Source organism: Haliotis rubra, unplaced genomic scaffold (genome assembly GCF_003918875.1).
Source record: "Haliotis rubra isolate DU_JTF1 unplaced genomic scaffold, ASM391887v1 Scf1119, whole genome shotgun sequence".
Taxonomy (NCBI): domain Eukaryota; kingdom Metazoa; phylum Mollusca; class Gastropoda; order Lepetellida; family Haliotidae; genus Haliotis; species Haliotis rubra.
In genome coordinates, this window is record NW_025765025.1 from 28,382 (window position 1) to 41,969 (window position 13,588).

The following is a 13,588-nucleotide window of genomic DNA, read 5'->3' on the forward strand; positions in this document are numbered from 1 at the left end:
ACTCGTACCAATATGTCGCCATGTGATATATACCACTAGTACCAATATGTCGCCATGTGATATATACCACTAGTACCAATATGTCGCCATGTGATATATACCACTAGTACCAATATGTCGCCATGTGATATATACCACTCGTACCAATATGTCGCCATGTGATATATACCACTAGTACCAATATGTCGCCATGTGATATATACCACTAGTACCAATATGTCGCCATGTGATATATACCACTAGTACCAATATGTCGCCATGTGATATATACCACTCGTACCAATATGTCGCCATGTGGTATATACCACTCGTACCAATATGTCGCCATGTGATATATACCACTAGTACCAATATGTCGCCATGTGATATATACCACTCGTACCAATCAATATGTCGCCATGTGGTATATACCACTCGCACCAAGCAGCCGTCAATAATAACATGAGAACACATCAGGGTGTATGGCTCTCTGGGTTCAGGTAGTCGTGACATGGGTCTGTTCTACCCCAACCTAGGAATGTATCTGAAGTTGTTTCACAATGAATGGTGTCACATTCAGTTATTAACGCAGTTCAATAATTTTTTAGCGATGTATCAGAAAATATTATAATTAATGAAGTGCACAAAGTTTCGTCTTAAATATTTAAAACGTCGTTCGGAAACGGTTGGGTTCTAGATATAACTCTGTGAGGGAAGAAAATGTAACAAACTGAAATAAGTCAGTTCTCAGAAAACGATTTGCCGATTTTGGAACAGTATCAAAATCATCCGTCTACCCAATGTGTGTACCTGAAAGCAGCGAATATACTTATTCACTTTCTGGAAACCAAGTCCACAGATTAGGTGTACAGGTGTATCACAACTCATGTATAGAGACTTGTATAACCAGGTCTTCCCGCCTTCCCTTGCCCCGGAGCCACTGTACTCTATATCCATACATAGTAATGTAGACACAGGAATCTGATTAAACAAACAAATACTATACCCCTACACACGCGCCTGATTAGTGGACGGGGGTTTCTGGGAATATAAACCTGTGTTAAAGCTCAAATACAATCTATCCTGGGAGTCCATGTGTCTGCTGTCACTGAACAAAGACTCAAAGGGCGTTATACAAGAATATTAAAAACCAACAGGACAAATATAATACACATATCTTGGGATTGTGTAGACATCAGGCGACGTACATCGACCAACGCAGTATGGTGCCTACGTCCGAGGTAATGAGGGTGTGTTGTGTGAGATACAATCTCCCCCTTTGGGTTTGATAATAGATAAATATATATATACCACAGAGGCGGATCAGAGCCGAAAAGGGAACCGATATATATTTTCACGATATACCATAACCAATTTAAGTACTTGGGATTTGTTTTATCACAGTATACTACTCACACTTTGCTAAGGATCACAAAAAATCACAACTTTACTTAAAAGTAGATTAATAATTTGAAATTGCATCCATTTGAAATTGATAAATAATGGTATGGTAACCCCTCTTTAGGCAAACAGTCACTTTAACTTCACCATACAACTTTGATACATGAGTAACCATAGAAATTGTTTTCATGGCACCAATCAACCATTTTGCAAAACATGGAACGAGTCATTGACTAGTACACAACACCTGTCAATGACAGGTATGGGTTCCACAAGACGAAAGGACAAACTGAAACCCAGGATCCATCCTTACAATATAGTTAATACTATTAGATATCTAAACCAAATTTGACCCCACATAATAGTTTTCTGTTGAATCCATGATTTGATCCTTAGCAAAGTGTGAATGGTATATATATCCTTACGCGCATTCTGATTGGTATATCGTATTTTAACAGCTAAATCCATTCTCAAGTATATCATATACTCATGCCAATAATGGTTGTCACCCCTTCAATTGTTTTAATTGGAGGGGTGTGGGTGGGTTTGTTAGGTGGGGGTTGGGAGGGGTGACAAACATTATTGGTATGAGTATATATACTCATGGAAACGAATAAGGGAAAGCATGTAAGTACAAGTGTTCTTTTATCTATTTCCAGATTTTCACCCACAGTTAATATAATATAAAGCATGTCAAGAAACCAGGAAATAATTATAGGAACACTTGCACTTTCGTGTGTTCCTCTATTCGTTTCCATGAGTATATATGTTCTAACACACCGATGTCAGTGCATTATGTCCGTCCATATCTTCAGGTTGGAAACAGTCCTACCCTGGAGTGGCCCCTCATTACATGAAGAGAAAGACGCTAAAAGCAACCTTCATGCTGCCTGCAAGGAAGATGATCTTAAACGAGTGACGCGGCTCTTGTCTCATACTCGGGTGAACATGAACGTTAGATATGGGTCCAAGAAGTTAACACCTCTCCTGCTGACTGCATTCTATTGGCACAGACACACGTATGACTTCCTTGTAAGTAAAGGTGCTGATGTATCCATAGTAGGTGCTGACGACAGCAACATCTCTGCATGTGGCATCTGAAGGAGGACATGAGGAGATGGTGAAGTGTGTCCTTGTAAGTAAAGGTGCTGATGTATCCCTAGTAGGTGCTGACGACAGCAACATTCTGCATGTGGCATCTGAAGGGAGGGACATGAGGAGATGGTGAAGTGTGTCCTTGTAAGTGGGGAGAAAGGTGCTAATGTATCCCTAGTAGGTGTTGACGACAGCAACATTCTGCATGTGGCATCTGAAGGAGGACATGAGGAGATGGTGAAGTGTGTCCTTGTAAGTAAAGGTGCTGATGTATCCCTAGTAGGTGTTGACGACAGCAACATTCTGCATGTGGCATCTGAAGGAGGACATGAGGAGATGGTGAAGTGTGTCCTAGTAAGTAAAGGTGCTAATGTATCCCTAGTAGGTGTTGACGACAGCAACATTCTGCATGTGGCATCTGAAGGAGGACATGAGGAGATGGTGAAGTGTGTCCTTATAAGTAAAGGTGCTAATGTATCCCTAGTAGGTGTTGACGACAGCAACATTCTGCATGTGGCATCTGAAGGAGGACATGAGGAGATGGTGAAGTGTGTCCTTATAAGTAAAGAAGCTAATGTATCCCTAGTAGGTGTTGACGACAGCAACATTCTGCATGTGGCATCTGAAGGAGGACATGAGGAGATGGTGAAGTGTGTCCTTGTAAGTAAAGGTGCTGATGTATCCCTAGTAGGTGTTGACGACAGCAACATTCTGCATGTGGCATCTGAAGGAGGACATGAGGAGATGGTGAAGTGTGTCCTTGTAAGTAAAGGTGCTAATGTATCCCTAGTAGGTGTTGACGACAGCAACATTCTGCATGTGGCATCTGAAGGAGGACATGAGGAGATGGTGAAGTGTGTCCTTGTAAGTAAAGGTGCTGATGTATCCCTGGTAGGATGTTGACGACAGCAACATTCTGCATGTGGCATCTGAAGGAGGACATGAGGAGATGGTGAAGTGTGTCCTTTCAAAAATGTATCCCTGGTAGATTTTGGACGACAGCAGAGCACAAAATGAGGAGCAAGTGTGTCCTTTCACAAAATATCGTTGACATTTTAACAGCAGAGACAAAAAAGCAACATCACGGCGGAAGACACCAAATGGGCTTCACACATTGTACCCATGTGGGGAATCGAATACGGGTCTTAGGCGTGACGAGCGAACGCTTTAACCACTAGGCTACACCATCGCCCCACAGATGGCGATGCTACTCTCCCAACCTATTGTTAACTTTAATACGAGGAACACATTCGGCCAAACAGCAGCAGTGATAGCAAACCAGAACTCTTACTGTGAGCAAGTTTTCTACCAGTGGTTGTAGAAGACATGGTTGGTAGTGAGCTGCGCTTAGCTAACGATTACACGTGGTACATAACTGTGACGCAATCACGAAAATCTCGTGCACTTACAGTTCGTGTATTCGGGCGAACATTCGCCAGCATTCGCGACATACAGATGTCATGAATGATTCGTTATAACCCAATGTTTTAAATAGAGATCTGAAACAATAGATAACGCATCCAAGGTTTTGGTAGAGGATGTAAATCCATCGGCGTCGGGAAATCCCTCCCCCTCTACCAAATCCTCGAAAGCGTGTTTTCTTACATGCGTAAACAAAGTGATTAAACATAAAGAGCCGGATAAACACATATCACATCTCTTTCCTCCAGCGTTATGGTCATGTTAATATAGCACAACTTATCCTGTGTAGTTGGAGCTCAATGTTGCAAGGTCAACTTTGTGATTACATCAGCAGTGATGAGCAGGGACAACTCTCCCTGAACGGGGAAATACTTCACAAGCTGGAGCCAAACTCTCGCAAAAACTTTACTGAGACACTCGCCCAGCCAAACCGGACGAACCCACTCATGAACCGACTTCCTCCAAAGCAAGATGTTACGTATTTATTCCATTTGTAATATTTTACCTTAGTAAATATAATTTGATATGCTAGTCACGAGTGACCTCCTTTGCATGATCGCGCTAGTTTTATTAGAGTTACCTCCCTTTCACTTTCATTCACTCACGTTGCTTTCGCGCCCGCCCGGCGTTTGTCGTCCAGCGTTTGCTATTCTGTCACCCATTCCACCCTCCCAGTAGTGTTACTGGTGCTTGAGGTAAAGGAAGAATCAATTTTAAAGTGTCTTTCTTCGCCCCGCTTGTTGGCACCTTTTCATGGCATATATTTGTTTTGCTTAAGCCTTATGTATTAACGATCTATTCTCTTGACATATGCCTTTTTTTGTTTTAAAGAGCTGACGTCTATATTGTTAAAATGCGAAAATAAATTCTGCAGTCAATTCAAATAAATTCTATCATTCCTGTCGGTGTCGTCGTGGAATACAACGCACCACACAGGCACCTGATACAAGTTGGCGATAGTTGCGTAGAGGCAACGGTATACGTATCTGCAACACACAGGCACCTGATACAAGTTGGCGATAGTTGCGTAGAGGTAACGGTATACGTATCTGCAACACACAGGCACCTGATTCAAGTTAGCGATAGTTGCGTAGAGGCAACGGTATATGTATCTGCAACACACTGGGCACCTGACAGCGATAGTTGCAGGCCGGTATACGAATCTGCAACACACAGGCACCTCCTACAAAGTTAGCGATAATTGGGTAGAGGCAACGGTATAATGCGTATCTGCAACACACAGGCACCTCCTACAAGTTGGCGATAATAGCGTATAGAGGCAACGGTATACATATCTGCAACACACAGGCACCTGCTACAAGCTGGCGATAGTAGCGTAGAGGCAACGGTATACGAATCTCTGCAACACACAGGCACCTGCTACAAGTTGGCGATAGTAGCGTAGAGGCAACGGTATACGTATCCGCAAAACATACAGGCACCTGCTACAAGTTGGCGATAGTAGCGTAGAGGTAACGGTAACGTATATATCTGCAACACACAGGCACCTGATTCAAGTTGGCGATAGTAGCGTAGAGGCAACGGTATACGTATCTGCAACACACAGGCACCTGCTACAAGTTGGCGATAGTAGCGTAGAGGCAACGGTATACGAATCTCTGCAACACACAGGCACCTGGTACAAGTTGGCGACAGTAGCGTAGAGGCAACGGTATACGTATCTGTAACACACAGGCACCTGATTCAAGTTGGCGATAGTAGCGTAGAGGCAACGGTATACGTATCTGTTTTCCTGACATCGAGGGGCCCAGGGGAACCAACCAGGATGTAGCTAGTGTAGACCTGACACTGTCAGTAATGTTATCACCATATCCACACATTCACCAAACAGACGGGGAAGCACATTTTCTGGAGTCGTCTGTATTATTAATGGTAAGTGCTAAAACTTTTTGAGCATTTCTCACTGCATATGATGGATAATATTCATTACGTTCATTAACGATGTGAATGGCTAAGTCAAGGTACTCAGTCGGGCCGGGTTTTCCCATGCAGCACTGAAACAACATGCTCACACCCAGCACGCTTCCCCAACACCCCACACCCAACACGTGTTTACACGCCACCGAGCCCCAGTGGATCCCCGGGACTCCGCACAGCTCTAGTAGAGGAATAGAATGCGATTCCGCAAGGTTTCTTCCTGAACTTGATAAGGAGAATGAGAACAAAGGTGCACCTGTGTCTCGGACGCGCGGAGAGGGTTCACAAGATATTGAATGACCGACTGTTGCATGTTTGTCATTTTCATTTTGGGGTGGGGGTGAGGGGTCTATACTTATTATTATTATGTTATAGGATCATAGGATATTTATATAGCGCACATATCCACGCACCTAGTACATGCTCAAGGCGCTGGTATCTTTTTTCCCGTGATCGATGGGTATCAATATCAACGGCACATCGTAATATCAATCTCAACTCCTGGGGATCATACAACTCTTAAAGCCACTAGGCGCACCGAGTTATTGTGGCTTTCCCATCGTTACGAGGTACCCATTCACAGCTGTGTGGACTGGGGCAAATAGTCACAGGACTTCGTCAAAGTTTACTTCACAGTGGTGTACCCGCAACTAGGTTTTTGCACGTATTCATGTGGCCACCATCTTGTCATATACCAACGGATTCATTTGTTCTTTTAACTTGTGTACTGTACACTAGGGGTTGTGACAACACTGAAAGAGTCTGCACACAAAGTTGACTCCAAGGTATCTACACCCGGTCACAGGTGGGCTCGATCCCGACACCTCAAGCTCGCTAGATCACTAGTCTGACGCCTTACAACTATGTACACACCATTGCAAAGGTTAACTGGGTCGAGTTGGTAATCACTGAAAATAACTTAGGGGGCGTTATATTAAGCTTTATTCGTATGAGGATGTAATATCTGTGTGTTCAGCTAAATGAATCATTTTAAATAAGTCATAATCTCATGTAACTTCATGGGCACAGATGTGGTGCCGATAGTCTTGTTTTTCGTGTTACGTTTTTGGGGCATTTTTGGGCAACGGTCGATCTCAATAGATTGTTGTCCAGGGAATTCTTACTCATATACAATATCGTGACCACGGGTTGACCCCAGTCCTTCCACCATTCATGCAGCTACATGATCCTGGACATACACTTTAACAAGACATACTGCAGTTCTGACGCTCATCGACTCATGTAACGCCGATGTTGATGTCATTTTGACGCGCATCGACTCACGTTACGCCGACGTTGATGTCATTCTGACGCGCCGATGTTGATGTCATGGACTGGTCCTTACGCTGCCCAAACCTGAAAACTAATTAAACATATTTGGCATGATCTGGTGAAAAAGAGCAGCAGATAAAACAGCGTTACATATTGCAGGAACTTGGGCTAGCACCCGTTGACCAATGGCCATGACGTCCATGGAGGTCACACTCCAATGGGAATGGAACGTCCTGCATTATTTTTCAAACTGAGACAGCTATCCACATTTTGACGTCAGCATTGCCACCTCGATGAGAGTGAGTGAGTGAGTTTAGTTTTACGCCGACACTCAGTAATATTCCACCTATATGGCGGCGGTCTGTAAATAATCGAGTCTGACCAGACAATCCAGTGATCAACAACATGAGCATCGCAATTGGGAACCGATGACATGTGGGTCAACCAAGTCAGCGAGCCTGACCACCAGATCCCGTTAGGCACCTCTTACGACAAGCATGGGTTACTGAAGGCTCATTCTAACACGGACCTTCACGGGTCACCTGGTAGAGAGTAACATGATAGTAGGAAGGTTTTAGTTTATTGGATTACTGCCGTTATGTTGGCAATAGCAGAGTAGTCATCTGGCCTACAGACAGACATGGTGCAGGGTAACTGAAATGGTCCGCTGTAACAAATGTTTTATATGATCAAAATGGACAAATGGAGAAACCTTTAATGTTTGAAACAACATCTAGGAACAACAGCCTATTGGAAAACATAAATGCTGTCAAAACAATGCATGCAATGCTTGAGAAAACAACTTGATCAAAGATCAGGCCAGGACACACTAAAACTTTTAACTATTTGAGAAGGGTGGATTTTGTCCACTTTTGTTAAGGAGAGGTGGATTTTGTCCGTGGCAATTTGGGGTGGATTTTGTCCGGGTGGATTTTGTCCGGTCACCAACAAATGACTACTTTTGACGCATCACCCGAAATTATGCCCCATTCAAACAAAAGGCATATTAATTGAACTTTATGTGTAAAGTATACAACTCCTACATTACGACAACATTGCTGAGGTATCATACATAACAGTGTGTAGACTTGCCAAACATTGGTTTCAGTAGGGGAACGATCAAAACCAAAACCTCTCAGGCCTTAAATGTCAGATATTTGTTTCAATCTACGACCGCAAGAGAGCAAAAATATTATGCATGTGCGATTTGCTTGCCTGAAATACGTGAACACATACGGGATGCAATTTGGGGAAACGTTACGGGAGTTTGAACTGAAGACGCAAGCAGAGTACAATTGATATGACTGGTTCAGACCTTGGTGCCAGGAGTTCCTGTTACTCAATCAGGGCTGGGTTCCCCGTGTGCATACTGTGTCGATCCAACTTGTAGCCCGTGCATGCTTCACTGCATGAAGCAGTACCAGGTGATTGTAAACAACATGTTTCAGGTTGAGCATCCATCATTGCACGATGTGGGATTCAGCACGTGGGCTGATTGCTGCAACAGTCTGGGTCCTCCTCGTGTGGCAGTCGTCATGTCGTAAGTTCCTTAAAAGCACAACTGATTTGTGATTACATTATGATTTCCATCTTATTATGTGTGACACCTTGCTTCCAGAAGCTGGCGCTGTTTTGAAACTTATAACGTTTGTTTCGCGTATTTATATACAGATTATCCGATACTAGATGGAGAAATGACGGCTACGAACTCGTTCAGGTTACGCTGTACGAAAACAGACGGTTTGGGCGTCCTGAAACTGAGCACTGTCTATTGGTACCGAAATGACACCCTTGTATTCCAAACATACAGCTCGTTTAATTCATCCATGCACATCCTGGACAAGACATTTGCAAACCCCGTTCACCTGACTGGGACTTGGAGGAGTCACAGTGTGACCGTTTCTAACGTGCATGAAGGCATGTCTATATGGAGATGCAACAACCATGAGACCACACGCACCTGGAGTAATCCAGTTCAATTACCAGGTAAGTGCAATATTAATATCAATCAACATAATAGTAATTGTGGAGTGTGTCAATTTCAATAGATTAGTGTACTTGTGACCGCCCATTTCGATTCTTTGGGAACCCAAAGCTCTTGTCACATTACCATTCCGAACTACCGGGTACCCGCTGCTAGGTGAACTGTCTGTACAAAATATAGACCCACAGGATTAACTGACTGTGACTGTGTGTCCCGCATTCTTGCCGCCTGTTTTCATGACATGAGATAATTTTGCACTTGCGCATTAAAGAAACAATCGCGTTTGTGTTAAGTTATCAATTAAAAGACATATTTGCCTGATTTTTCCAGTGGAGTGAGGTCCTAGAAGAACGGACTTTTCTGAAGTATGATGTGCTTTCTCTTTTTCTTCAGGTGATACAGCAGGTGTAACGCATTTCACACTTATTACGCCAAACCCGTTTGGCATATCTGTTGGTAAGATTCATAGAATTATTTCTTTTAGGATTACCAATCACCAATCCAATTTCTGTTACCTTTTATTTTATACATGTGTCTTCCGTTAATCGTCAATTTTGCGTTAAAACTGGTTATTCTTTTAACAACAACAAAATTCTAAACTTTCCAGCAACTACACTGTACCTGATTTTATCATGTTTCATTTTCAGTTGATAACTGAGTGATGTTAGATCCCAAAACATGAACTGTAGTGACTTCTGCAGGTGCTTTTAATATATATTAATTCAAGTTAGTTGTTTAACGCCAGAAATCAACAATATTCCAGCTATATGGCGGCAATCTGTAAATAGTTGAGTTGGGGCCGGACAATCCAGTGATAAACATCATGAGCACAACCAAGTTAGCTAGCCTGACCACCCGATCCCGTTAGTGGGCCCTAACGACACCCATGGGATGCTAAAGATCAATTCCAACCTGCATCTCCACGAGTTCTTTATCTTCCAAAACAAATGAATGTACACTTTTGTTGACACAAATTTACATTCTCTCAATAGGGATGAGGTCTTGCAGTTCCAAGTTCAATTCTTATCCAAGTCTTCCCTAAACCAGTGTATTGGTGTACAAAATTATCTTGCAGCACCATTCTTTTCCAAACTGTTGCAGGAATGGGTGCTGGTTAAAAAAGACATATACACATTGGAAAACAGATGTTTTAAGCACATAAAACATGCTCTGTATGTGTTTTGCCCCTAAGGATTATACACGAAGATTTGAAAAGAATCTTAAGTATGCAATGTCCTACTTCTTTGATTTGTACCACCGATTCCCGTGTTTGTTTAGGTGAACACTTGACTTGCTTATACACGTGTTTCAGACTAGCTCTTCATTTGGTGGGGATTGTATGACAAACTTGGACTTCAGCACAGATTTCTTAATATTCTGGGGAGGGTTAGGGTCGATTTTATCTAGTACATATTTGCGTATGTGTGATAAGTTAATTATATCCCATTGAGACATTGTCATAAGATCATTTTCGAGAAAGCATATTTATTGAATCTTTCAGGAAATCTCACTCTAAATGTGTATCCAGATAAGATATTCGATGAAAACAACTTTACTCTAAGCTGCACAGTTGAGACTGGAGGACAAGTAATTACTTCCAATATGGTTTGGCTTCAAAACTCTGAAGAAATCTTCGTGACCTTCAGTAACGGAAGTTATCTCGTCTTGGACAACTCCAACACCCCTGCTGTGATGGATGTGACACAGAGCTACAACTACAACCAGCACAACGTAACCATGGTAGCCAGTCCCTATGTGAATGGCACTGAATGGACATGCGGAATTCCAGTGTTATCGACAATCAGTAACACTGTGTTGATACAGGTCTTGGAACTAACAGGTAAGATTAGACTTTTCTTGCGAAAGCCTGTGAAGTGTGTATGAAAAGCATAATTGTTCAGCCGGCTCTTCAAAACATGCACTGGAATGGGAGGAGTCACATATACGGGTGTGTCCACGCAACACTCAACATTGTTCAGAATATTACTCATCAAAACACATGATGATAAATTCCGTTGTTGTCAGACAGCTACGTGTGAGGGTCAGAACCGAGGACAGTGTTTGATATTATCCCAGAGTGTATATAAAAGCTTTGCACTGTGAGATTCTGAGTAACCAATGAAAATGCTTGAACCACCTGACCGTTCACTTTCAGGGCATCAGTCTGTAGAAGACAGAACACAGCTGTACACCATCCTTGGGAGCACCGTCGGCGCAGTTGCTCTGACTGTCATCATCTCTGTCCTCGTGATCAGAAATCGGAAGAAGACAGGTGAAATTAAAGGTGTGTTTCCTATTTTTGCATTTAAAATTTATATCAGTGAGAAAGATGTAAGAGGGATGACAATGAATGCTGTACCCCATTGCGGAAATGTATCAGTTTTGGCACTCACTCATTCACTAAACATCAAGCACCCCACCCACTCACTCACTCACTCACTCACTCATGAAGTTGTCACATACGCTAGAGAAAAGGGTGTAATGCCAGATAAAGGATGCATCCTGGTGTTTGTTGAACGTGACCAAGAAACTGCAAACGTTGTGAAGTCGTTAAAAAGCTAATGAAACTGTGGAAATGTTAGGCGAAATTTAACACTGTGATGCCCGTATCAAATACATAACCGTCGAATAGGCATGTATTGTTTTCCATGCTAAGCGTTTTCAAGTATTGATGTATGTTCTTTTGACAGGCAGTTTGCTGTCTTCGTTAAAAATATTATGTCTCAAATATCATTTTGACTAATTCACAACATTTATTTTGATTCAGAACCAAAGAGATCAGGGCAAGACAGGTAAGTAAATATCACTGAAATGATAATTTTAGGGGAAAATATGTTTCAACTAATTGTAGAATTACAATAAGGCCACTTAAAACTTATATCAGAAACATACGTGAATTAAAAGTCAACAAAAGGGGTGTACAGGGGTGGGGTAGACTAACGCTTAGTCCCTAAATGTATATAATTTTGATAGTAACAAATAAACCCATGATTTAACTGAAAGGAGCCCCAGTGATTTGGGATATTCAGGCTTGCTTCATTTAGAGCTTCAGCATTGCAGGGAGGGCTAAGCATTAGGGGAAAATAATGTGGTTCAGGGACTGTGAGACAGACTACATTGCAGGGAGGGCTAATGATTAGGGGAAAATAATGTGGTTCAGGGACTGTAGAGACAGACTACATTGCAGGAGGGCTAATCATTAGGGAAAATAATGTGGTTCAGGGACTGTGAGACAGACTACATTGCAGGGAGGAGCTAATCATTAGAGGAGGAAAATAATGTGGTTCAGGGACTGTGAGACAGACTACATTGCAGGGAGGGCTAAGCATTAGGGAAAATAATGTGGTTCAGGGACTGTGAGACAGACTACATTGCAGGGAGGAGCTAATCATTAGGGAAAATAATGTGGTTCAGGGACTGTGAGACAGACTACATTGCAGGAGGGCTAAGCATTAGGGAAAATAATGTGGTTCAGGGACTGTGAGACAGACTACATTGCAGGGAGGAGCTAAGCATTAGGGAAAATAATGTGGTTCAGGGACTGTGAGACAGACTACATTGCAGGAGGGCTAATCATTAGGGAAAATAATGTGGTTCAGGGACTGTGAGACAGACTACATTGCAGGGAGGGCTAAGCATTGGGGAAAATAATGTGGTTCAGGGACTGTGAGACAGACTACATTGCAGGGAGGGCTAAGCATTGGGGAAAATAATGTGGTTCAGGGACTGTGAGACAGACTACATTGCAGGGAGGGCTAAGCATTAGGGGGAAAATAATGTGGTTCAGGGACTGTGAGACAGACTACATTGCAGGAGGAGCTAAGCATTGGGGAAAATAATGTGGTTCAGGGACTGTGAGACAGACTACATTGCAGGGAGGGCTAAGCATTGGGGAAAATAATGTGGTTCAGGGACTGTGAGACAGACTACATTGCAGGGAGGGCTAAGCATTGGGGAAAATAATGTGGTTCAGGGACTGTGAGACAGACTACATTGCAGGGAGGGCTAAGCATTGGGGAAAATAATGTGGTTCAGGGACTGTGAGACAGACTACATTGCAGGGAGGGCTAAGCATTGGGGAAAATAATGTGGTTCAGGGACTGTGAGACAGACTACATTGCAGGAGGAGCTAAGCATTGGGGAAAATAATGTGGTTCAGGGACTGTGAGACAGACTACATTGCAGGGAGGAGCTAGGCATTAGGGGAAAATAATGTGGTTCAGGGACTGTGAGACAGACTACATTGCAGGGAGGAGCTAAGGCATTAGGGGAAAATAATGTGGTTCAGGGATTGTGAGACAGACTACATTGCAGGGAGGAGCTAAGGCATTAGGGGGAAAATAATGTGGTTCAGGGACTGTGAGACAGACTACATTGCAGGGAGGAGCTAGCTGAGCAGAAGGGGAAAATAATGTGGTTCAGGGACTGTGAGACAGACTACATTGCAGGGAGGGGCTAAGCATTAGGGGAAAATAATGTGGTTCAGGGACTGTGAGA

At 42.9% G+C, this 13,588-nt stretch overlaps 1 protein-coding gene across 1 annotated transcript; it reads left to right on the forward strand.

Annotated features, from left to right (window-relative positions):
• Nucleotides 1-2,601: 2,601 nt before the first annotated feature.
• On the forward strand, nucleotides 2,602-9,488 carry LOC124289369 (serine/threonine-protein phosphatase 6 regulatory ankyrin repeat subunit B-like). The gene is made up of 3 exons (XM_046725990.1): nucleotides 2,602-3,366; nucleotides 8,556-8,647; nucleotides 9,485-9,488. Exons 1-3 carry the CDS (start codon nucleotides 2,602-2,604, stop codon nucleotides 9,486-9,488), a joined length of 861 nt encoding a protein of 286 aa, XP_046581946.1.
• The last annotated feature ends 4,100 nt before the right edge of the window (nucleotides 9,489-13,588 follow it).

Coding starts and splice junctions, on each gene's coding strand:
- LOC124289369 (XM_046725990.1), top strand. CDS start 2,602: ATGGTGAAGTGTGTCCTTGTAAGTGGGGAGAAAGGTGCTAATGTATCC. Junction 3,367..8,555: donor AAGGTGCTGATGTATCCCTG/GTAGGATGTTGA, acceptor AACATGTTTCAG/GTTGAGCATCCATCATTGCA.